The sequence below is a fragment of the Oryctolagus cuniculus genome, chromosome 5, assembly GCF_051225735.1.
Source record: "Oryctolagus cuniculus isolate XC-2025 breed Fujian yellow rabbit chromosome 5, ASM5122573v1, whole genome shotgun sequence".
NCBI classification, from domain to species: Eukaryota; Metazoa; Chordata; class Mammalia; order Lagomorpha; family Leporidae; genus Oryctolagus; species Oryctolagus cuniculus.
The window spans coordinates 138,723,903-138,748,845 of NC_142871.1; the positions used below are offsets into that span (position 1 = coordinate 138,723,903).

Below are 24,943 nucleotides of genomic sequence, written 5' to 3' on the forward strand. Positions count from 1 at the left end.
GAAGACTGTTCCCCCTCTCCCTGCCTATGTGGCATTGTTACACTGACTCAGTGGTTCTCGGTGTGTTCTTGGGCCAGGGAGCTCGGTAGAAACATGAGTGGTCAAGGGGGCTGTTAGGTCACCACTTGGGATGCCCCCAGCCCATGTTGGAGGGCCTGGGTTCCAGTCCCAGCCCTGCTCCTGATCCCAGCTTCCTGCTAACGCACACACGTGGGAACAATGTGCTCAAGTAGTTGGACCCCTGCCACCATGTGGAGACCTGGATTGACTTCTGGGCTCCTGGCTTTGGCCTGGCCCATCCTGGGGGAGTGAATCAGTGACAAGAGTTCTCTGTTTCTCCCTCTTTCTCTCTCTCTTTCCCTGTATCTGAGCCTTTCAAATAAATTTTAAAAAATTAATAAAAAATGCAAGTGATCAGACTCTACCCCCAAATCTATTGAATCAGAGGATCTGCAGACAAGTAACCTGTGTTACAGCAAGTCTTCCAGGTAATAATAATTATTATTATTCATCTTCTTCTTCTTCTTAAAGACATTTATTTATTTATTTATTTATTTGAAAGGCAGAATGAGAGAGAGAGATCTTCTATCCACTGGTTTACTCTCCAAGTGGTCGAACAGCCAGGGCTGGGCCAGGCTGAAGGAAGGAGCCAGGAACTCCATCCAGGTCCTCAATGTGGGTGGCAGGGGCCCAAGTACTTGGGCCATCTTCCACTGCCTCCCAGGCACAGTAGCAGGGAGCTGGGTGAGAAGCCAAGGAGCGGGAACTGGAACCGGCATTCCACACTGCATTCTGACATGCGGTGCGGGTGTTCCAAGCAGCGCTTAGCTAGCTGCAGCCTCCAAATGCACCTCAAGTCACAGGACCACTGACTCGAGGATCGCTGCTACCTGGAAGATGCTGGCTCCGTTCCAACCATGAGAGGAAGCACAGGGACGCTGAGGGAGGTGAACTCTGGATCCTAAAGAAGCTTGAGTCTTCCTTGTCTGGGCATCTTCTGCAGCCTGGAACCAGCGCTATGCCAAGTGCTCCTTGCGCCAGAAGACCTTACAGCTTTAAGAAAGTTTTTGTTTGGGTCTTGTCTTTTTTTTTTTTTTTTTAAGGATTTAGTTATTTTATTTGAAAGAGTTACAAAGAGAGGTGGGGGGAGAGAGAGAGAGAGAGAGATCTTCCATCTGCTGGTTCACTTCCCAAATGGCTGCAATGGCCAGGGCTGGGCCAGGCTGAAGTCAGGAGCCAGGGGCTTCATCCAGTCTCCCACATGAGTACTGGGATCCAAGGACTTTGGCCATCTTCTGCTGCCTTCCCAGGAACTGGGCAGTGGTGGGGGGCAATTCCCTGCTTTCCCAGGGAACTGGATCAGAAGTGGAGCCCCTGGGACTCAAACTGGCCCCCATATGGGATGCCAGCACTGCAGGCAGCAGCTTTACCCACTATGCCACAGCGCCGGCCCCAGGTCTTGTCTTAAAAGGGAAATGAGGGTGAGGTTAAGATCCAAGGCCAGGGCCGGCACCGTGGCTCACTTGGTTAATCCTCCACCTGCGGCGCCAGCAGCCCATATGGGCACCGGGTTCTAGTCCCGGTTGCTCCTCTTCTAGTCCGCTCTCTGCTGTGGCCCGGGAGGGAAGTGGAGGATGGCCCAAGTGCTTGGGCCCCTGCCCCTGCATGGGAGACCAGGAGGAAGTACCTGGCTCCTGGCTTTGGATTGGCATAGCTCCGACCGTAGCAGCCATTTGGGGGGTGAACCAATGGAAGGAAGACCTTTCTCTCTGTCTCTCTCTCTCACTGTCTAACTCTGTCAAAAAAAAAAAAAAAATCCAAGGCCAAGGTGGAGTCCTCCATCTCGGGTCACAAGGTTCATGGTGGGAACAAAGTTCTAACTCGCCAAGAACAACAAGTGAGGTAGCCAAATCTGTCATGGAGCATTGGGCTAGAGATCAGTGAGGAGGTGCTGGGAGACATGCTGACAGTGGGACTCTCAGGGGACTGTCCCCAAATGGGTCTCAGGAGGAACCCAGAGGTGTCAGATGGAAAGACAAACAGACACACAGACAGATGTAGATATGATTGGTCCAAAGGAAGACGCAGGACTCCGGGGACAGGCTTGCCTCAGGGAAAGAACCAGACACAGTCACGGAGCACCAAGAGGTGTGTGTTGAGGGAAACAAGAAGGGGGAGGTGAGAGGGAGGAGGTGAGAAGCACGAGGATTCTCGGGTTGAGAGTTGAGGCTGGCCCGAGTCTGCTGGGCTGGGACGTCCCAGGGCAGGATGAGTGGGAGAGGGACAGGATCCCGTGTGCCTAGGAACCCCCGTCAGCCCAGGAAACTCTGACAAAACTTTATTGCATCCTCAACTCAGACATCTCGACGTGGCCTCTCATCTGGTTTTGTACTTGGTATTTCCTAGGTTGGTTTCTGCGCCATTCTCTTGCTTTGGGAGAGTACCTTAGAAATTTCCAATCCTACTTGGCCGAGGGGAGGTGTTCCCATCGTGGCCAACACAGCTCAGCAGAACAGAGTGTCCTTGGTGGCTGTCCTGGCCGCACCGCCCAGCGAAACCCAGAGCTGGTAGAAGGCTCCTCGGGCACAGCTCTTCCTGCCTCCCCAGCAGCAGTGCCCAGGGGACCCCGCCTGGGCAGGGGCCTGGCAGGTTGCCCCCGGGGCCACCACACACCATCACACCACCCTCAAGGCACACGGGAAGGAGGAGGATTTGCCACGTGGCATTTGCTGCACTCAGATATTTATGCCAGAATCTCATAAAACTTAACACATGGCCATACAAACGGGAACACTTGGAAAAATTCATGGAAAATGGAATTAAAAGATAAGTTTATCTTGGTGCAAAAAACATTTGATATCTGTGCATAAGCAAGGATCTTCAAAACATTCATGGAAAACGCCTATGATGAAAAAAGTATGCATGAATTTCCATTTTTTTTGCACCAAAATATAAACTTTTTTTTTTTTAATTCCATTTCCCCAAATTTTCTAAGTCACTCTTGCAACGACCAGAGTATGAGCCACCAGCCGACAGGGACCACCACATCTTTTGTTTTGGGGTCTTGAAAACCCAGCAGGATGCCAGGTATAAAATCAGAAATCAGGAAACGTTATTTGTGGAATTTGGAGCAGGCGGGTCTTACTCTGACAGCCTGTCTGCCTGCTGAAGAAACAAGACAAGCCCTGTCAGGGTCACACCCGGAGGCATACGCCCTGAGGATGAAGTGAAAGTAACAGGGGCACCCCCCACCCATTTCATCAGTTCTGGAAGGAACGAGCGTAGAAGGCTCCTCAGGCCCAGGTAGTCAGGGTTGCCACGGGAAAGCCTTGTGTGTGTTGAATGCAATTGTGGCAGGTGAATGGGGAATGCCTGTGCGGGGGACTCCCGGCTAAACCCCTGCCCCTTTCTCGGTGTGAGTGACTGTGGCAAAGCACTTATTCTTCTGCATCTCAGTTTTTTCATCTGTAAAATGGGACTAACAGTGCCTGTCTCATAGGTGTTTGTGAACATTAAGTGAGTTCATATACGTAAATGGCCTGTTAGGGGGCTAGCAGGAGGAATGCTCTTGGTGTGTTTGCACCTGCTGGTGCAGGGCCACACTTCACACAGTCTCATGTTGACACTGTTTGGGACTGGAGAAAGATGAGACAAGGGAGACTGAGTGGCAGGCACGAAGAGTACCAGCCCCTGATCCCTGCTCCCCTTCTTTCTCACAGACAGAGGGAGCGAGCCCCCCATTCACAGCACGGGTGCCTAGCTCTGCCTCAGCCTACGACCAGAGAGGACTGGCTCCGGGTCAGGAGTACCAGGTCACCGTCCGTGCCCTCCGTGGGACCAGCTGGGGGCCCCCTGCCTCTAAGACCATTACCACCAGTGAGAACCAGGGCCGGGCGGGTGGGGTCCTGGGTGGACACCTGCCAGCTGAGAGGGGCAGCTGGGAATCAGGGACCGGATGGGGGCTGGGCTCTTGGACAGAAAGCTGATGACCGAAGGACGGGACTTCCACCTGAGCCCTCCTCGCTCTCACCCGGCTAGTGATCGATGGGCCCCAGGACCTCCGCGTGGTGGCCGTGACACCAACCACGATGGATCTCAGCTGGCTGCGCCCCCAGGCCGAAGTGGACCGATTCGTGGTGTCCTATGTGAGTGCCGGCAACCAGAGGGTGCGGCTGGAAGTGCCCCCGGAAGCAGATGGAACAGTGCTGACCGAACTGATGCCAGGTGTGGAATATGTGGTGACCGTCACCGCTGAGAGGGGCCGGGCCGTCAGCTACCCAGCCTCCATCAGAGCCAACACAGGTACTGCTGGCCAGCGGCGAAGGGGAGGGCCCTGGTTTCCCAGGCTAGGAGCTCCCTGCTCGGGAGCCAGGTCCTGGGGCTCACAGCCACTGTGAGTTTGGTAGGGTGTGTGGCAATTCCAAAGCACCTGCCTCATGGGGCAGGGAGAAGACAGGGCCTGCAGGTGCTTGGGGTCCCGTAGAGAGGGCTGCAGGTTAGACGAGGGAGGAACTGCCCCATGGAGAGATGCTGTCCCACCCAGCCAGCCGAGGCCGTTCTTACCCAAGTGAGGGCAGAGGGACATTCCTTGCGCTGACAGATCTGGGAACGAGGCAGATCAGACAGCAGCAGTCCTGTTGCCTCCAGGACTGAGGTCGCCGTAATTTTCCACTAACCCTCAAGATTTCTTAACAGATGCCTGGAACTTCCTCCTCTCCTCCCGTGCCAGCGGGGGACACCCGCCTTGCTGTCACTCACGTTTTCTCCCCCAGCCCCCTTTTCTCCGTCGTCGGATGCAGGGTTCCACCAGCTGGCTTCTCTTTTTCCTAGGGCAGCAACAGCGGTGGGCCTGGGGGTGGGAGAGGGGAGGGCGCTCCTGGCACATCGACTCATTTCTCACGTTCTCTTTCAGGAGGGGCTGGGGTGCAGGGAAGCGGCCTTTAGTTCTGGTGGGCGGCGTGGAGGGAGGGGCTGTCAAGGGAAGGAGTGCGGGGTGTGGGGGCGCAGCCGCTGACCTGTTCCCTCGCTCTCTTTCACCCCTCGGCAGCACCAGGTCACTACAGCTACCCGGAGGTGCGCCCCCCAGCCCCGCCCCCCCAGCCCCGGCCGGGCCCCGCCCAGCGGCCCCCGCGGCCCTCGAGGCCCACACAGGAGCGGGAGGAGGAGGCCCGGCCCCGGCCCAGCCTGCCCCAGCCCCCGCGGCGGGCTTGGGCCAACCTGACGGCCGAGCTGGGCCGGTTCCGCGGCACGGTGCAGGACCTGGAGCGCCACCTGCGGGCTCACGGCTACCCACTGCGCGCCAACCAGACCTACACGTCGGTGGCGCGCCACATCCATGAGTACCTGCAGCGGCGCCTCGCGGCCGCGGGTCCCGCGGGCTCCCCCGCTCCGTCGCCCCGCCGCCCCCACCCCACCGCCAGCCCCGCTCCGGGCACCAGGAAGCGGGACTCCACCCAGGGCAGACACGGCCTCTCGCCCGAAAGCGTCGACCCGGGGGCCGCACCTCGCCACCCCAAGCCGGAGGTGCTGGGCAGTGCCGCGGACGGCGCGCTCCTCGTGTCCCTCGACGGGCTCCGCGGCCAGTTCGAGCGCGTGGTGCTGCGCTGGCGGCCCCAGCCGCCTGCACGGGGCCCGGGCGGGGAGCTGACCGTGTCGGGCAACGCGCGGACCGTCAGCCTACCCGACCTCAGGCCCGGCACCACCTACCACGTGGAGGTCCACGGGGTGCGGGCGGGGCAGACCTCCAAGTCCTACGCCTTCGTCACCACCACAGGTAGCGTGGGCTGGGGCCGCGGGACCACACACATCCCCTGCCCCAGAGTCACTTGCTTCTGGAGCGTGCTGCCGGAGTCCCTCCCACTGCCTCCCAGCTCAGACTGCCACGCCCCACCGCACCTGTCTAACCCGGCTCCCGAGAGCCTCACAGCACAGCGAGTCCCGGGAAGCCACCCTCACCCAGTGTCCCTGCCTACCCAAGGCCAAGGCGCTCTGGTGTTTGGGGTCCCTGGGCTTCACCTGGGTTCCCAGGACACTTGTGCCAGGAGTGTTAGTCCAGGCCAAAGAAGGGGCATTGGTGTTGGTTTTGGGGGGCGGTGCCTGCAGAGACTCCCTGGAGCGCTCGCAGTGGCAACGGAAGCCAGCGGCTCTCACTCTGACTCACTGTGGTGAGGGTGACTAAAGACTGGTCTGTGGTTACTGCTTCCCACAATTTGGCCTTGACCTTGAGAGGACACAAAGGGAACTGCTTGGGGGTGGCTTGAAGCCAGCAGGCAGCATGTGTGTGTGGTGAGGGGTGAAACCGCTGCTTCCGAAGCTGCTTTTCCAAGCCTGCTGGCTCCCTTCGCGCCTGTCTCTCCCACAGGACCAGTGGCCGGGCTCCGTGGCTGCTGTGGGAGGGTGGTGAACCTCTTCTTCTCCCATAGGCTCCAGATGTCGCCCGACCAGGACGCCTCTCGCCACACACACCCTCTCTCTCCTCTTTCCCCTCCCACTCACCTCTTGCAGCCTCCTCTCCTAACAGCACCACCTCCTCCTCTCTTCCAGACTTCTCACTGCAGCACTAATGGAAGCCGGATGCCACCAGTGGGGAGGGGCATGCATGGTGGGGGGCATCGTGGAGACTGGGGCTGCAGACTGGGAAGCCTTGCAGGGGGAGGGAGGGAGGGAGAGAGAGAGAGACAGGCTTTGTTCCTCTGCCTGTGTGCTCAGGAATGTGTCCCTGGGTGGGGGGTTGAAGGCCTAGCCCTTTGTGGGGTGGGGTGGCCCCAGTGGTGGAACCCAGAGGAGACGCAGGGTGGTCTCTGGGCCCCTGGAGGCTGGAGGGCAGAAACCGAGGGCTGGGGCCCCCTTTCTGGCTCTTACCCTCCCTTCTCCTGTTTCTCTCACCCTGCCCCTTCCCAGGGTCCTCACCCTCAGGCTTCTTGGGGGCTACCGATGAACCTCCTCCCTCAGGCCCCTCGACGACCCAAGGAGCCCAGGGCCCTCTTCTGCAACAGCGCCCCCAGGAGCTCGGAGAGCTGCGGGTACTGGGCAGAGACGAGACAGGGCGCCTGCGCGTGGCCTGGACCGCCCAGCCCGACACCTTCGCCCACTTCCAGCTCTACCTGCGGGTGCCCGAGTGGCCAAGGGCGCATGAGGAGCTGCTGCCAGGGGACAGCCGCCAGGCCTTGGTGCCCCCACCCCCTCCTGGAGCCCCCTACGAGCTGTCACTTCATGGGGTCCCTCCCAGGGGCAAGCCCTCTGCCCCCATCACCTACCAAGGCATTATGGGTACATTTTGGACTCTGCTCAAACCAAAGTGCTAAGACTGGGGTGGGGGAGAGCTGGGGGCCGTGGGGACCTCAAAGGTGGGAGGGGGATTGAGGGGCCAGTAAAGGCCAGGGCAGATGCGTGGGGCAGCATGGGAGGAGAGGACAGAGAGAAAAAAGTTGTGGGTTTAGAGCAAAGGAGGATGGAGGGCGCCTTAGACTGGTGATGGGGGGTGGGTACTCTGGGAAAAGAGTGCAGGAGGAAAGTCGGGTGAGGCAGGGATAGGCCCCGGTCCGCCCCCTGCCCTTGTCCTGCCCTCACTCCCCAGGCACTCCTCTGCCTACCCTGGCCTAACCATCTCTTAGGGTGGGCTTGGGTGGGCCTCTGGCCCCGGGATTCTAGCCCCAGACCCCACCTCCCCGACCCTTCCCTGCAGCCCCGTGCCTCCTCCCTGGGAGCCAGGCTTGCGGTGGACAGCCCCCTGTGGCCCACCTGGCCAACTTCTGCTGGGCACGGCAGCTCCGTGGGCTGGGGGCCCTGCAGCCATTAGGACTTTGGGGCTGGATGAGGTTCACAGGAGCAGGGCCGGGCAGGGCCTGGGGTACCCTCTCTAGGGGACCAGGCCCAGGGTGGCTGGCTCTTGCCCCAGTTCTTGGTCCACTCCTCACAGAGAGAGGGCGGCCAGAGAGGCAGCAGCCTGAGGCGCTCTCAGACTGCTCTGAGGCAGCAATGGGGAGGCTTGAAACTCACGGGGAGAGCCGTGGGGGACCTGAAACTCCCACAGAGGTCCTGAGAGGCTAGGTAGGGAAGAAACAGAAAGTGAAGGGGCAATGTGTCCCTCCCAGAGGGCGGGCCACGGAGCTGTCAGGATGGAGTGAGGCGGGCGGAGGAGAGGGAGGGGGATGAGGGCGTGGCTGAGGCCGCGGTGCTTTTGCCCTCCCAACCCCAGACCTGGATGAGGAGAAGCCTGGGAAATCCTCGAGCCCACCGCGCCTGGGCGAGCTGACGGCGACGGGCCTGACCTCCAACTCCCTGCTCCTGCACTGGACGGTCCCCGAGGGCGAGTTCGACTCCTTTGTGGTCCAGTACAAGGACAAGGAGGGGCCCCAGGTGGTGCCTGTGGAGGGGCCGCAGCGCTCCGTCCCCATCACCTCCCTGGAGCCGGGCCGCAAGTACAAGTTCGTCCTGTACGGGCTCGTCGGCAAGAAGAGGCACGGCCCCCTGGTGGCTGAAGGCAAGATCTGTGAGTGACAGCGGGCACACCCTCCCCGCTGCACCTTCCCAGTGCCCTGGGAGCTCCAGGAAGGCTTCCTGCAAGCGGTGGTGCTGAGCTGAGTGCTGCAGGGAGAGCAGTGTGGGCAGCCAGAGGGAGTGGCCTATGTCCTCACCCCCCAGAGAGCAGGGCAGGTGGGGAACGAAAGGGCCTGGTCTCTGGGCTGTGTGTGCGGTGCTGAGGGCCTTGGCCCCATTGGAGGGCCCTGGAGGCCTCTGACGGGTTCTAATGGGAGAGTGACGTGATTCGATGTTTGTCCTACATGCGACTATGACCGCTGTAGAGGCCAGCGGGGAAGTGCCCCAAGAGCTGGTGGGCGTGGTGGAGGTGACAGGGCCGGGCTGGTGGCAGTGGGGCCGCTGAAGGAGAGCAAGGAGGCCCAGGCAACCCTCTGGGTTTCCGGATCAGACAGCCCAGGTGTCTGGGGCCGGAGGAAGCCGGGCGGCACACTTAGCTCTGAGCCTCCAGACGCTTAGGGGCCTCAGCGGGCTCCTTATAGCTGCCTGTGAGCCACGCCCACTCAATAGACAGGGGCACGGAGGTGCAGAGAGGCCACCTGAGCAGGGCATGGTAGGGCCCCGGGGCTGAACCGCACCCGGGAGAGGGCTGGGTGTTCTCAGCGCCGATGGGCAGGAGCCAGCGGGAGGCTTGTGGGGAGAAGAGAGGGCCCCGCCGGAACGCTGAGGGCGCCCAGCACTCAGAGTAGTGGCAGGGGAAGAGCAGCCAGCCGGGAGGGGCAGAGCCCGGCGCGCCCTCCTGGACGCTGGGGAGGAGGGTGCGGCCAAACTCTTGAGATTCCGGGAAAGTGATTCAAAGGCTACGGGAGCGTCCACAGGCCTTAGCGATGACGAGGTCGCTCCTGGCCCCCGTGAGGGACGGAGCTGGCTTGGGAGCCTGACGGAGGTGAGGACGTGGCTACAACTGGCGTAAACACCTCTTTTCGGAACTGGGGCTGGGAACACAGAGCAAAGAGCGAAGATGGCGGCTGGAGAGATGCGGGCCCAGCGGGACGGGTGGGCAGGAGGGTGTTAAGGGTGCTGATGGAGGAACGAGGAGCCAGAAACGGGGCTGTGGTGCAGAGCGAGGGTCAGCAGCGGGCCCGGGTTCCCCAGGAGGAGCAACCTGGAGCAGGGTTATCCCATGATAACGCACTCCGGGCTTGTGCCGCCTTCCTGTGGACAAAAAAGCAGCTGGGAGTTAGGCCTGGAAGCAGTGGAGGTTGCGCTGGGAAGATTTCCCTGGCTCTGGGGATGTGGGAAGGCCTGGCCGGGCCCTCCTCTCCCTGAAGCCCCCATCCCCCCTGCTTGCGAAAAACGCTGGGGCCACGCACGTGCTAACAATGCTTTGTGACGTTTGGGAGATGGCAGCCCTTCCTGCCGGCAGGCACAGCCCCTCCGCACGGCACACAGCTTGGCAAGCTGGATCTCTATCCCGCTGTACTTAGCATACGCCTTTGTGCAGTGAACAGCCTGCACAGCCTCACATGGCATCACTGGGTGGGAGATGCGTCCTCCCTTCTCCCGGGACCCATGTCCTCCTCACTCTCTCTCTCTCCGTGCCTCCTAGTGCCTCGGAGTGACCCCAGTCCGGGGACAGCACCTCGCCTCGGGAAGCTGTGGGTGACCGACCCTACCCCAGACTCACTGCAGCTCTCCTGGACTGTCCCTGAGGGCCAGTTCGACTCCTTCGTGGTCCAGTACAGGGACAGAGACGGGCGGCCCCAGGTGGTGCCCGTGGAGGGACCTGAGCGCTCCATCATCGTGTCTCCCCTGGACGCTGACCACAAGTACAGGTTCGCCCTGTTTGGGATGGCCAACAAGAAGCGCTACGGCCCCCTCACGGCTGACGGCACCACCGGTGAGTGGCAGCCACCTGAGCCGCAGGGGACCCCTACCCATCCTCCCACACTGTGCCCTCAGCCAGGAACCCTCTGGGCCTCCCAGCAAGACAGCTGCCTCCAGCCCCCTGGCCCTGCTCCCGCGCTGAGGGCAGCCAGCCTCTCCCACATGGTTGGGCCCCATCCATCCCATTCAGCCAGCCGCTCCCCAAGTCCCAGAAGGTGTGTCATACCCTGGCCAGGCCAGACTCCACAGAGGTTAGCACTCACACTAGTCGAGCAGTGAACCACCCCCCACCGGGGCGGGGGGGTAACTCTCCATCCAAGCCCCAGGTCCCAGGCCCAGGCCCCAGCCGCAGCTGCCCACCCAGCACCTGGCTGCATCCTCCTGTTTACAGCCCCAGAGAAGAAAGAGGAGCCCTCCCGACCCGTGTCCCCTGAGCAGCCCGTCCTAGGGGAGCTGACAGTGACTGGCGTGACCCCAGATGCCCTGCGCCTGTCCTGGACCGTGGCCCAGGGCCCCCTCGACTCTTTCGTGGTCCAGTACAAGGACGCGCAGGGGCAGCCTCGGGCGGTGCCCGTCGGAGGGGACGAGAATGAGGTCACCATCCCCGGCCTGGAGCCCGATCGGAAGTATAAGATGAACCTCTACGGACTTCATGGAAGGCAGCGTGTGGGGCCCGTGTCTGTGGTGGCCAAGACGGGTGAGTCAGCGCCGCCCCGGCCTCCCTCCCCTGCTCCTGCCCTGCTCTGAGCGGGCCGAGCCAGGCTCCACCTTCTCGGGCTCACTGGGACTCTGCCACAGCCTCGGCCTCTCTCTCCCTCTGCTCCCCTGCCGCCCACAGCCCAGGCCCTCTCCCAGCCTGCAGCTCCTGCTCTGGCTCGGCTCTACTTCCCCACCTCTGGAAGGGGGACTTATCTGTCCCCGCTCCAAATACTGGGACTCGTCCCTGCTCCATCTGTCCTCCCACCCTCAGCCCCCTCCCTTCAGCACTGTGTTCTGGCCCCACGGTTTTCACTGGGCTCCTTCACGGCCTGGTTCTGGCTGTGGTCACCTCTGAGCTCCCGCCACCTGCTCCCTACACCTTATCAACCATCGCCGCTGTGCTCAGAGGTGGCAGATCCAAGGGACAAGGGCAGCAGCTTGTTTGTGCCATGAAGAGGGCTGCTCCCAGCCCCAGACCCCGGGCCTCCCAGCAGCATGGAGCAGAGCACAGGGCTCCCTTTCAGCCCTGCCTCCCAGCCGGTTCTTCTCCCCATCCGGTGCCCCTTCCATGGCCCCCACAGTCTTTGCCAAGAGGTAGTGTGGCACAGTGCTTAGGGCCATGGACTCTGCAGCCTGGCTCCTACCACCCGCTTTGCAGCTTATGACCCTGTGCAAATTCCTTAACTCCGTGTGCCTCAGTTTCCCCTTCTGTCACAGGGGGATAATAATGGTAGCCACAACACAGAAGTCATTAAGAAATCAATGAGCTCATATACGTATAACCCTTAGACAAGCTGAGCCCATCAAAGCTGCCATTTCAGAGTAACCTACTCTGTCTCCCCCGACACTCCCACATCCAGGGAGCCTTTCTCTGCTCCCCAGCTCCCCACCGTCCCCATCCTTGCCTGGGTTACCATTCTTGCATGTCACCTCCTCAACCTCCTGTCCCTAAGGGGTAGCCTGAGAACCACGGGGTGGATTGCAGAAGGGCTGGCTCCGTGAAGGCCTAGCTGCAGAGAGCTGTGGCTTGGTGCCCGCGGGGTGGGGGCAGAATCTCAGCTGGCCAGGCCCCGCCCGCCCAGTGTTCACTCACTCTTGCCAGGAGCCCGGCTGTAGCACTTCATTCCTTAGGGTTGCAGGGGAGGGAGGGGCTGGACTGCTTGGGAGGCCTCAGCAAGAGCCCATTCCATGGTCTCGTCCTGGCGAGAGGACACCCGGGAGAGGACCAGGACGGGAAGAGGTCGCACTGCCCACCTTGCTTTCCGGTCAGCGTCAGCCATGAACACAGCACAGAAGAAGCCTCTGAGGCCTCCTTTCTCCCCATCTCAGAAATGAAGGGTGACCCCCATCTCTATGGGCCCTACCGGTGCAGTCCTGCCAGCAGGCTGGGGCAGGCCCTGGGGGTCGTCAGCCCTCGTGCATCTGAGTGACCCAATGGCTTCTCCTAGCAACTGCTCAAGGCCCTAAGTCAGGGGTGGAGAACCTTTTTTTTTTTTTTTTTTTTGCCAAGGGCCATTTGGATATTTATAGTGTCACTCGTGGGCCATACAAAGTTAGCAACTTAAAAATGAGCCTGCCATAGGGTCGGAGAATTTCGAGTCCCACCTGTGGTTGCCTTGGCAGGGACAGACCAAGTGACTTTGAGTGGCCGCGTGCTCCCCCTGCCCCTGCTAAACCCACACTTGAAGAATTCATCAGCTGGATACACTTCACAATTTTTTTTAATTTTTATTGATTATTTGCATTCTATATGAAAGCAAGAGAGATGCTGAGACGGAGACAGATAAAGCTTCTGTCTGTTATTTCACTCCCCCTAGATGCCCACAACAGTTGGGGCTGGGCCAAGCCAAAGCCAGGAGACTGCAACTCCATCCAGGTCTCCTATGTGGATGACGAGGGACCCAAGTGCTTGAGCCATTGCTGCTGCTTCCAAGCTGTGGAGTCAGCAGTGGAGTCAGGACACGAACCCAGGCCCTCTGATACAGGATGCGGGCATCCCAAGTGGCATTTTAATCCCTCCACCAAATGCTGACCCCTGGGTGCACATCACTGTCCTTCCCGACTACCTCAGCCAAGCCGGTCACCCCTACAGCCTCTGTCCCCCTCTCTTCCCTCAGCCACGCAGGAGGTGGTGGACGAGACCCCCAGCCCCACAGAGCCCAGCACGGAGGCCCCAGAGCCCCCTGAGGAGCCCCTCCTGGGGGAACTAACAGTGACAGCATCGTCCCCGGACTCGCTGGGCCTCTCCTGGACCGTCCCCCAGGGCCACTTTGACTCCTTCAGCATCCAGTACAAGGACAGGGACGGGCGGCCCCAGGTGGTGCGAGTCGGGGGCGAGGAGAGCGAGGTGACCGTGTGGGGCCTGGAGCCGGGACGCAAGTACAAGATGCACCTGTATGGTCTGCACGAGGGCCGGCGCGTGGGCCCCGTGTCCACCGTGGGCGTGACCGGTGAGTGAGGGGTAGGGGCCTGGGTTGCTGCCCTCCCACTGTTGGCCCCCAGCTTGTCCCAGTGTAGTCGTGCTTCCTACCTGCCTGGGGAGGACCTGCAAACAGCAGAGGGGCAGGGCCCGGGCTACAACCTGTTTTCTTTCTTTTTAAAGATTTTTATTTATTTGAGAGGTAGAGTTACAGACAGTGAAAGGGAGAGACAGAGAGAAAGGTCTTCCTTCCGTTGGTTCACTCTCCAGATGGCCACAACGGCCGGAGCTGGGCTGATCCAAATCCGGGAGCCAGGCATTTCTTCCTGGTCTGCCATGCGGGTGCAGGGGCCCAAGCACTTGGGCCATCTTCTGCTGCTTTCCCAGGCCACAGCAGAGAGCTGGATTGCAAGAGGGGCAGCTGGAACTAGAACCGGCACCCATACGGGATGCCAGCACTGCAGGTGGAGGATTAACCTACTGCGCCACGGCGCCGGCTCCCCAGCCTGTTTTCTTGACTGTAAAGCGGGGGTACACCTGCCTCACAGTGCTCTCGGCAGGTTCGGCGGGTTAGCGGGTGTAGAGCGCTGAGCGTGGCCGGCTCACAGCAAGCACGCACGCAGAGCTGCCGCCGCCTGTGATTGCTGAGATCGCCTGCCTTCGTTCCGCGTCGTCCCCGCGACGGGCTCAGCTTCTAGGCTGCGCAGGACACGCATGAGACATTGGCCTCCCCCAAATGCAAACGCTCATCAAGGGATGAGCAAAGAACAACCCTCTGCCCTCTCTCGGGCGGGTTACAGGCCACCCCCAAAGGACCCAGCCTGCACCTCCTCACCACAGCCTCACAGCCCCAGGGGCTGAGTGGGCGGCAGTGCCTCTGGGAGCCCCGCCGCCCTGCAGGGCCAGGCCACAGTAATGGACAGCGACTCTTTGTCCCTTTGCTCGCTGAAACAAAGACCCATCTTTTTCAAAAACAACTCCACTACAGGGGAACAGGTTAGAAACTTGGTGGAGAACCGGGTTTCCAGAGCATGGCTTCTGTACTTTCACAAAGCTCAGCCTTGTTTCTAGAACATTCCTCTCCCAGTTTCTTGTCTTTGCCTCACACAGCACTGAGAGGAGGGGACAGGGAGAATCACCCGGAGCTGCCCTGCTCCGGGCCAGAGGCAGCAGGGAGGCTCGTGCCCGGCCCAGAGCGTGCTGCCACTGTCCGGCTCTCCCGGGCAGCCACGCCGGGCGCTGGGAGGTCCCAGGGGTAAGGCTGGGCTCAGCGCTGGCTGCGTGGTGCGATCAAGGGAAACTTGAGAATTGGAGTCTGATAGCCAGAGCCCCATTCCTGGCTTCCCCAGTCCTTAGCTGTGCCAGCTTGAGAAACTCAGCTCCTGGAACCTCTGCTCTCTCACTTGCAAGGCAGATCGAATGCTGTGCACCTGCCCTGAGGGTCAGAGGTCAAGCTGTCATGTTCTCCACTCACTCCACTTTTGTTCAGACCCTCTGAGGAGAAAGCCTTATGTCTGCATTCTAATTCTAGAGGCTTTGAAATATACCCAAATTTGAGCCGGTGCCGCGGCTCACTGGGCACACCGGGTTCTAGTCCTGGTCGGGGTGTCGGATTCTGTTCCGGTTGCCCCTCTTCCAGGCCAGCTCTCTGCTATGGCCTGGAGTGCAGTGGAGGATGGCCCAGGTGCTTGGGCCGTGCACCCCATGGGAGACCAGGAGAAGCACCTGACTCCTGCCTTCGGATCAGCACGGTGCGCCGGCCACAGTGCAGCGGCCGCGGCGGGCCATTGAAGGGTGAACCAATGGCAAAAGGAAGACCTTTCTCTCTGTCTCTCTCTCTCTCTCACTGTCCACTCTGCCTGTCAAAAAAAAAAAAAAAAAAAAAGAAAGAAAGAAAGAAAGAAATATACCCAAATTCTAAATATGTATACTTCAGAAAGTTTATGGAAAATGGAATGATAAGTTAAGCTTATTTGGGATCAAAAAGGTTTTTTTAATCCATATGTAGTTTTTTCATAATATTCACTTTCCATGAACTTTTTGAATATCCCTTGCATTTTTTAGATCTGTATATTTTTAAGTTTTCTTAAAATTTATTTTAAAGATGCATTTACTTATTTGAAAGATTTACAGCAAGAGAGAGACAGAGAGAGAAAGGGACTCAAACTGGGGCCCAAATGGGATGCTGGCACTACAGGCGGCAGCTTAACCCGCTATAGCACAGCACTGGCCCCTTATTTTTTTTATTTGAAAGGCAGAGTTATAGAGGTGTGTGGGGGGGAGAGAGACATCTTCATACACTGATTCTCTCTCCCCCAAATGGCCACAACGACCGAGCTGGGCCAGAGTGAAGCCAGGAGCCAGGAGCTCCATCCAGGTCTCTCAGGTGGGTGCAGGGGCCCAAGCACTTGGGCCATCTTCTGCCACTTCCCAGGCCCTTAGCAGGGGGCTAGACCAGAAGTAGAGCAGCTAGGACTCAAATCAGTACTTATATGAGATGCTGGTGTTGCAGGTGGTGGCATATCCTGCTTATACCATAATGCTGGCCCCTATATAGGTTTTTAAATGATTTTTATTTTGCTTTATTTGAAAGGCAGAGACTGACAGAGAGAGAAAGAGAGAGAGAGAGATCTTCCATCTGCTGGTTCACTCATTCACTCCCTAAATGACCACAACAGCCAGGGCTGGGCCAGGCTGAAGCCAGGAGCCAGGAACTCTATCCAGGTCTCCCACATGGGTGGCAAGGACCCAAGTACTTGAGCCAGCACCTGCTGCCTCCCAGGGTGTGCACCAGCAGAAAGCTGGGTGGGAAGCAGAGCAGCCAGCTCAAAGCAAGCACTCCCATAGGAGACGTGGGTCCCCCAAGCGCAAAGCAAGCTGGGGCACCAAACCCTGCACTTCATACGCCTCATGTTGTACATGCTTTGGATAAAATGGTAGTGGCCCTTTAAGAAAGGAATGAGCACTGATGTTCATTATCGGGCGAGAAGGTGAAGCAGCTGGAGCCTGCTGGCAGGCTGAGCTGTGTGTGCCTGGCACATGGTACGCGCTGTGCCGGCGCCAGGCGGGGAAATGCGTAGGTGCTGGTTAGAAACACTTCTGAATGGGAAAGACCAGCCCAGAGGCAGCGCGGGGACTGTCATCGCCTCGCCTCTTCCCATTCGTACCACAATCGGGCTTCCTGGGGAGGGACAGAGCCTCTCCCTGGTGGGAAGAAGTACAGAGAGGGCAAAAGCAAGCAGAGAGTGGAGGCTGCAGGACGGAATAAGGTCAGCGGGCAAATGGCACGAAAGTCACGCCTGCCCGGCACCTGCACGCAGAGGGGTTCTGTACTCCATGCTCGCTCTGGCCCTCCCTCCCCTTGCACTGCCTCCCCCCTCGCCTCCCACCCAGACTCTCTGCTGTCTGCCCGAGGCTTGCTCGCCAGCCCACAGTAAGAGCTTAGTCTTGCTGTCCCGTGGCAGTGGTAGAAAGAACAAGCTTTTGAGAGCCCTCCAGCCCTCACCCCTCCGCCGTTTCACCCCTGGGACCCCCTTCCAGGTCCGTCACTAAGGAGAGCCACCTTTCTCCCCGCCACAGCTGGCTCTAGGGCAGAGGGGCTGGGCCAGTCTTGAGTGCAGCCTCTCCGAGCAGAGCCTGCAGACGACTCATTTATTTAGATACACATTTGTCGGGCACGCGCTGTACACTGGTCATTGGGACTTGGCAGTAAGCGAGACACAACCTGCCTGGGGGCTCCCGTTCTAGCAGCAGGTTGCACGGTGACAAGCACAGCCCAGGGGAAAGGCTTGAACAAGCAGGCGAGAGGACAGCCATGTGGGTCTCTGGGGAACGGTGTCCCAGGCAGCAGCAGCAGGAGTACATGCAGAACCTGGAAGGCCAGAGGGGCCTCAGGGTCTGCCCCAGCAGGGAGTGCAGCGTGGTGTGGGGTGGAGGCGGGGAGCGGGGGCAGCAGGGGACAGACGACACGAGAGCAACAGCGGGGACCTCAGGGGCCACAGCAGAGGCTTGGTTTGACAGTGAGTGAGATGGAAGCCATTGAAGGGATGGGCTGTAGGTTGGTGGCGGGGTCCCCCTGGCTGTAGACTGAGAGGGAAGGAGGAGCCCTGGGAGATGCTGTGATAACAGTGTCTGGCTGTGCCCTACTCCGGAGGTGGTGGCAAGAGGACTCCCCACGGTGGCAGATGTGGGGTGTAAGAGAGGACACAGGGTGACCCTAGCAGCTGGAAGAGTGGGAGCTGGAGAGGGGTCAGGGGAGGCTCAGGACCTCACTGTGGGGCTTACTGAGTTCGAGATGCTCATTCAGCATCCAGGGAAGCTGCTGAGCCATCGGGATCAGGGGAAGGGTCCGGACAGGCCAGAGAGGTTGACCTACAGATGGAATTCCAGCCACTTCCCAGGGGACAGCTCACACTCCTCCCCCTCCAGCAAGAACCACCTCAGACCCCTGGCCTGGACTTGGTGAAGGAGTAGCCAGACATCTGGGTGTAGCTGATGGGTGTGGGTTTGTATCAGAACCACCTCGTGGTTCCTTTTTTTTTTTTTTTTCTTAAGATTTATTTATTTATTTGAAAGTCAGAATTACAGAGAGAGAGAGAGAGAGAGAGAGGTCTTCCATCCGATGGTTCACTCCCCAGTTGGCTGCAATGGCCAGAGCTGTGCCAATCCGAAGCCAGGAGCCAGAAGCTTCCTCTAGGAAGGGGCCCAAGGACTTGGGCCATCTACTGCTGCTTTCCCAGGCCACAGCAGAGAGCTGGATCGGAAGTGGAGCCGCCAGGTTTCAAACCGGCGCCCATATGGGATGCCGACGCTTCAGGCCAGGGCATTAACCCACTGCGCCACAGCACTGGCCACAAGATGGGGTCCTTTTCTAACAGAACCCTTCCTATCGTCTTTGTCCCAGCCCCACAGGAAGAAGAGGAGACCCCTCCAGCCACAGAGCCCCCCCTGGAGCCACGCCTGGGGGAGCTGACCGTGACGACCGTGACCTCCAACTCTGTGGGCCTCTCGTGGATGGTCCCCGAGGGCCACTTTGACTCGTTCATGGTCCAGTATGAGGACAGGGATGGGCAGCCCCAGGTGGTACCTGTGGCTGCAGACCAGCTCAAGGTCACGGTCCCCAACCTGGAGCCAGCAAGCACATACAAGATGGACTTCTACGGGGTGCACGGCGGGCAGCACGTGGGCCCCCTCTCTGTGGTGGCCATGACAGGTGAGTGAGGGTCTGAAGTGCTCCCCAACCCTGGTTACCCCTGACCCTCCTTCCCTCTGCTCGCGGCTCCCTCCCCCTCTTTGTGGGTTCTCTGTGCCTGTTATGCCGCAGCCTCTGGCGAAACCTCTGGCCCCTCTCGGAGCAGTATTTTGAAGTCTGTAAAATAAATGGGTAAGATTATAACAGAAGCCCATTTTATTGACGTATGAGTACTGTTATCTAAGTACTTCCTAAAAGACTGAATTTATCACTGGTACCAGAGCTCATGTCCCAGCTCATTGAACACCAGGCCATGGGGACTCATTTCACAACCCGCTGCTTCTGGAAGCAGTGATGAGTGTGACGGGCTGCTGATATTTCTGCCGTAACCCCGAGGTGGCATGCAGGCACCCATGATTTCCACCGCTGCGGGAAATGCCACGTTGCAATGATGTCATGAAGATAGAGTGGTGGCTGCTCCCAGTGCCATGAGGCTGGTGAGGGCCCCGGGGTCCCCCCCAAGACAGCTCAGCCTCCTTCTTTGTCTTCCTGGAACCCAGATCCCCTCCCCTCAGCCCCAGCCACCACAGAGGCCACAGAGCCCCCCGTGGAGCCACGTCTGGGGGAGCTGACGGTGACAGATGCCACCCTGGATTCTGTGGGCCTCTCATGGACAGTCCCCGAGGGCGAGTTTGACTCCTTCGTGGTCCAGTACAAGGACAGGGATGGACAGCCCCAGGCGGTGCCGGTGCCCTCAGACCAGCGGGCGGTCACTGTCCCCGGCCTGGAGCCCTCCCGCAAGTACAAGTTCCTGCTGTTTGGGATCCGGGATGGGAAACGACGCAGCTCAGTCTCCACGGAGGCAAGGACAGGTAAGAGGGCCCCCCGGGCCGCCACCCCGCAGGCCTCAGCTTCCCCCCACACCCCCTAGTCCTTGGCTGACGAGGACCCGACGAGGACTGGGAGACAGGCTAGTTCCTAATTTTGGCTTCTGTGGACTGGGGTCGAGAAGCCAGGAGCCCCTCCTGCCTCCCCGGCCCTCGTGGGCCCATCACCTCCTGGGAGTTTCGCCAACTCTTCTCCGACTCCCACGCAGTTCTTGCCTTCCTGGCGCAGGCCCCTCAGGTCCCACAGTTGCCTCCCCCAGGGGCTCACCTTCCTCCCCTCCCCTCCCCTCCCCTCCCCTCCCCTCCCCTCCTCTCCTCTCCTCCTGCAGCCTCAGAAACTGGGGACCAGAGGACCCCAATCCGGCCATGCCCCTTTCCTGGGGTTCAGCCCAGCACCCGCTCCCCCCACCCCGGCTCCCTTCCCCCTGGGGACCCCCTGTTGCCAGAAAACTCTCGCAGTAACATGCCGTCAGCGTCTTGGCTGCCCTGGAAGACAGCAGGCCAGCTCCTTCCCAGGCCCCGGGGCAGCTCCTTGGGCACACACCAGATCCTTTCTCCATCTGAGCTCCCCCCACATCACTCTCTATTTCCCGCACCCCCAACGTGGGCACAGGCAGCCCCAACTCCTCCACCAGGCCCTGTGCAGGTCTCAGCTGCTATGGGGCCTGGCCAGGGTAGAATGAGAAAGAGAAGCAAAGTGCACCCCCTCTGCTGCCTGCCCCCTCAGACCCCATAACCCCCTCGGGCTTCCCCAGGGGCCAGGCCTGGGATAAGCAGCATCCCGCCCCCTGGAAACAGAGGGATAAGATGGGAGGGAAGTGAGGGAGTGACCTGGGACAGAGACCTCTCCCCACACTGTTGCAGTGGGGAGCTGTGCAGCCAGCTGGAGAGGGTGGTGGAGAATGGGGGGGGCGGGGCGGGAGATGGAAACACTTCAGGCAAGCCCCGACCGTCTGAGCTCCTCTGGTTTTTCCATCCCCAGTGGGAGGCTGTCAGGGAGTCATTTAGGAAAAATAAACACAAAAGCCCTTTCTCTCTGTCAGCCGCCCGGGGTGACGCCAGCCCAGGGGCCCCACCCCGCCTTGGGGAGCTGTGGGTGACGGACCCCACCCCAGACTCACTGCGCCTCTCCTGGACGGTCCCCGAGGGCCGCTTCGACTCTTTCGTGGTCCAGTTCAAGGACAAGGACGGGCCCCGGGTGGTGCCTGTGGAGGGCCACTTGCACTCTGTCACCGTGAGCCCTCTGGACGCCGGCCGCAAGTACAAGTTCCTCCTCTACGGCCTCGCGGGCAGGAAGCGCCACGGCCCCCTCTCCGCTGACGGCACCACAGGTGAGGGCAGCCCCTCGCAGCAGGTGCCGCTGCTGACCCCAGCCGCTCTGGCTGAGACCCAGTTCCCCGCGTGCTTGCACAAGCCCAGCTGGCCTCGGCCGTACAAGCCCTTCCTGTCCTGCAAGGTCGCCCAGCCTTCCAGAAACAGCTCAGCCACTTCCCTTCCGTGTCCCGTCTCAGAGACCCTGCGTGCTGTGGAGGATACCGGAACGAAGCGCCCGCCAAAACCGCGTCTGGGGGAGGAGCTGCAGGTGACCGGCGTGGGCCCGGACTCCGTGGGCCTCTCGTGGACGGTGCCCGAGGGCCAGTTTGACTCCTTCGTGGTCCAGTACAAGGACGGGGCTGGACAGCCGCAGGTGGTACCCGTGGAGGGCAGCCTCAGGGAGGTCAGCGTCTCGGGCCTGGAGCCAGCCCACAGGTACAAGCTGCTACTCTACGGGCTGAGCGACAGCAGGCGTGTGGGGCCCATCTCCGCCATCGCCGTGACCGGTGAGCGGGGCGGCAGCCCAGAGACCCCGTGCCTCCCTCCCCGCTGCCTCTCCCGACCTGACTGAGCCCCGAGGTCTTGTGGGGCTTTCTCATCTCCATGACTTCTGGGGGGATCAGCTTTATTGGGGCATAATTTATATACAGTAGGAGGCCCCCTTAGAGAGAATAATTCCAGCCTTTTGGCAAATGCGTGAGTCAAAAACCATTGCTCAGCTGAGATATAAACCCTCCCCCAGCCCAGCCTCCGCAGCCGCTGATCTGCTTGCTTACAGGTTTGATTGCCTGATTTCATTTCACAGAATCATACGATACCTGGGTCTTTTAAAAGTCCGTGGAAATGCATATTATGAAAAAGCTATGCATGGATCTCAGAATTTCTTGCACCAGAATACACTTATCTTTCCATTCCATTTCTACACACTTTTGAAGTCCCCTTGTCTGAAAGTCTCTTGTGTTTGGCCCCTTGTGCTTTCAAAATCCATCCACATGCAGCAAAAGTAGGTCCTTTAATTGGTGAGGGCCCCTGACCCTCACCTCTTGCCCTCCTCCTGAGCGTCCCAGGGCGGCCACAGACCCATCACTCATCTCCCGTGTCTCTCTGACCAGCTCCCAGGGATGAAGCGGAAGCAGAAGCCGAGGCCCCGACACCTCCAGTGTCTGAGCCCCGCCTTGGGGAGCTGAAAGTGGAGGAGGCCACGCAACACAGCCTGCGTCTCTCCTGGGTGGTGACCCAGGGGGAGTTAGACTCCTTCGAGGTCCGGTACACAGATGAACATGGGCGTCTCCAAGTGGCCACCCTAGGGGGTGACCGAAGCGACATCACGCTGTCTGGCCTGGAATCTGACCACCGATACCTGGTGACCCTGTATGGTTTCCGGGACGGGCAGCGTGTGGGTCCTGCCCACACCGAGGCCCTGACGGGTGAGTGCGAGGAATACCTCTGCTTCCTTCGGGACGGCGGGGGCGGGGGGAGGATGCAGAGGGGAGCAAGGTCCCCGTGAACCTCAGGCCCCTCTCAAATCTTTCCCCATGTCTCCGTCCAGCCGCACCCGAGGAGGAGGATCAGCCTTCAGAACCTCCCCCCACCAAGCCGCGCCTGGGGCAACTGGCCGTGACAGACGCCACCCCCGACTCCCTGAGCCTGTCCTGGACGGTCCCCGAGGGCCACTTTGACCACTTCCTGGTCCAGTACAAGAACGGGGACGGGCAGCCCAAGGCGGTGCGGGTGCCGGGGCACGAGGACGCCGTCACCATCTCGGGCCTGGAGCCGGACCACAAGTACAAGATGAACCTGTATGGCTTCCACGGGGGCCAGCGTGTGGGGCCCGTGTCTGCCGTCGGGGTGACAGGTGAGTGGACGCTGGGAGCCTCAGGGGGACCTTGAGGAGTTTCTGCCTCTTGCTGCTTGCTGATGGCTGAGCGGGGAACGGTGCTGGGGACTGGGCGGTGACCACGGCCCTGCTGTGGCTGTGGCCTTGACCCTGTTATGCCTTCCTGTGGGTTCAGCTCTGCCCCCTCCTGGGCAGGGAGGGGCTGTGCTGCCCCAGATTCCCTACAACTGACCTTGGACTTGGGCGTGTCTGCTAGCTGTCAGCCAAGCTGGACCCCAACCCAAGGACGGGCTGCTCGGAAGTGACCTCAGAACCCCAGTCGTGGCCGTGGCTCCCTCTCCTTGTCCCCAAGATTCAAGGACTTGTCCCAGGAGCCCTGCCTCACCTCCCTGTCTCCCCTTCTCAGCTGCAGAAGAAGAGACCCCTGCCCCCACAGAGGTGGACGAGACCCCCAGCCCCACAGAGCCCAGCACGGAGGCCCCAGAGCCCCCCGAGGAGCCCCTCCTGGGGGAGCTGACGGTGACAGCATCGTCCCCGGACTCGCTGGGCCTCTCCTGGACCGTCCCCCAGGGCCACTTCGACTCCTTCAGCATCCAGTACAAGGACAGGGACGGGCGGCCCCAAGTGGTGCGAGTCGGGGGCGAGGAGAGCGAGGTGACCGTGTGGGGCCTGGAGCCGGGACGCAAGTACAAGATGCACCTGTACGGCCTGCACGAGGGCCGGCGCGTGGGTCCTGTGTCCACCGTGGGTGTGACCGGTGAGTGAGTACTAAGGGCCTTTTGGGTTGGACCTCAGGAAAGTAGAGCCTCCAATGCCTGTTTTCCTGGATACCTCAAATCCCAAAGCCGCCAACCTCTAAGCCACCCCTGCCCATAACTCCTCAGGACAAGTGTTCTGGGGGCAGAGGGAGCAAATCCCAGAGGAGTCTGTCTCAGAGCCACGTGGGACAGGCCCTGGGCCCACAGCCTCTGAATTCACCATTCACTCACTGGTTGTCCTGGGAACAACCTCTTCTCACGGGATTGGGACAAACTCTATGAAATAATAGTTAATTAAGCACATCTTTATTCAATAACATTTCAACCACACATGGAAAGAGAAGGGTTCACATGAAGACCACCGCCTTCAACACCTGCTCCTGGGCGCCGGGCTCCCTTATAGAATGTTAGTTTATGATCAGACTTACTGAGCTGGCATTTTTAAAAAAGATTTATTTATATATTTGAAAGGCCCAGATGGGGAGTCTTCTATCTGCTGGTTCATTCCCCAGTTGGCTGCAACAGTCGGAGCTGGGCTGATCCGAAGCCGGGGCCAGGAGCTTCCTCCAGGTCTCCCATGCAGGTGCAGGGGCCCAAAGACTTGGGCCATCTTCCATTGCTTTCCCAGGCCATAGCACAGAGTTGGATCGGAAGTAGAGCAGCCGGGACTCAAACCGGCACCCATATGGGATGCTGGTACTGCATTGGTGGCTTTATCTGCTATGCCACAGTGCTAGCCCCAAGCTGGCATTTCTATGGCAATTCACCTGTTAAGTATGCAACTTATTGACTTAAGTATACTTACCTAGTAGTGCAAACATCATCCCAATCTATCTTCAGACCCTTTTACCACCCCAAAAAGCCCAGAGCATTCATGGTGCACCATGAATCTGCCTTCTGTACCCATGCAGGCATACACCACCTGTGTTTGCTGTGTGGCTTCTCTCACCAAACACAATCTCTGTGGTTTATCCGTGTTGCACCATGTGCAGTACTTCATAGTTTTGCACTTTTCAAAATGCATTCATTTTATTTGAAAGGCAGAGAGACAGATCTTCCATCTGCTGGTTCACTCCACAAATGCCTGCAATGGCCGAGGCTGGGCCAGGCTGAAACCAGCAGCCTAGAACTGCATCCAGGTCTCCATGTAGCTGCAGAGACCCAAGTACTTGGGTCATCATTTGCTGCCTCCCAGGGTGCATCTTAGCAGGAAGCTGGATCAGAAGCAGAGCAGCTGGAACTCAAACCAGGGGCTCTGATATGAGATGCAGTTGTCCCAGGCTGCGGCTTAACTGCTATGCCAAATGTCTGCACCTTCTTTGCTTTGCATTCCCCAGCCGTATTCTACTAAATGGATGCTACTGTACTGCCATATATATAGTTAGACAGTGAGAGAGAGAGACAGAGAGAAAGGTCTTCCTTCCATTGGTTCACCCCCCAAATGGCTGCTACGGCCAGCACGCTGCACCGATC

General features: G+C 59.6%; 1 protein-coding gene across 9 annotated transcripts in view; it reads left to right on the forward strand.

Annotated features, from left to right (window-relative positions):
* The window catches only part of TNXB (tenascin XB), a 59,090-nt gene that overhangs the window by 13,473 nt on the left and 20,674 nt on the right, over nucleotides 1–24,943 (forward strand). For 6 of the 9 annotated variants that reach the window (XM_089334222.1, XM_089334223.1, XM_089334224.1 and 3 more), the window contains exons 5-19: nucleotides 3,720–3,876; nucleotides 4,039–4,302; nucleotides 5,048–5,773; nucleotides 6,901–7,269; nucleotides 8,198–8,491; nucleotides 10,088–10,378; nucleotides 10,757–11,062; nucleotides 13,182–13,514; nucleotides 18,387–18,695; nucleotides 19,235–19,546; nucleotides 20,605–20,892; nucleotides 21,073–21,381; nucleotides 21,988–22,302; nucleotides 22,425–22,730; nucleotides 23,119–23,469. In XM_089334222.1, the coding sequence (XP_089190348.1) occupies nucleotides 3,720–3,876; nucleotides 4,039–4,302; nucleotides 5,048–5,773; nucleotides 6,901–7,269; nucleotides 8,198–8,491; nucleotides 10,088–10,378; nucleotides 10,757–11,062; nucleotides 13,182–13,514; nucleotides 18,387–18,695; nucleotides 19,235–19,546; nucleotides 20,605–20,892; nucleotides 21,073–21,381; nucleotides 21,988–22,302; nucleotides 22,425–22,730; nucleotides 23,119–23,469 (4,930 nt within the window). The remainder of the gene's footprint in view (nucleotides 1–3,719; nucleotides 3,877–4,038; nucleotides 4,303–5,047; nucleotides 5,774–6,900; nucleotides 7,270–8,197; nucleotides 8,492–10,087; nucleotides 10,379–10,756; nucleotides 11,063–13,181; nucleotides 13,515–18,386; nucleotides 18,696–19,234; nucleotides 19,547–20,604; nucleotides 20,893–21,072; nucleotides 21,382–21,987; nucleotides 22,303–22,424; nucleotides 22,731–23,118; nucleotides 23,470–24,943) is intronic. The other 3 variants (XM_089334229.1, XM_089334230.1, XM_089334225.1) reach the window with 2 other exon arrangements.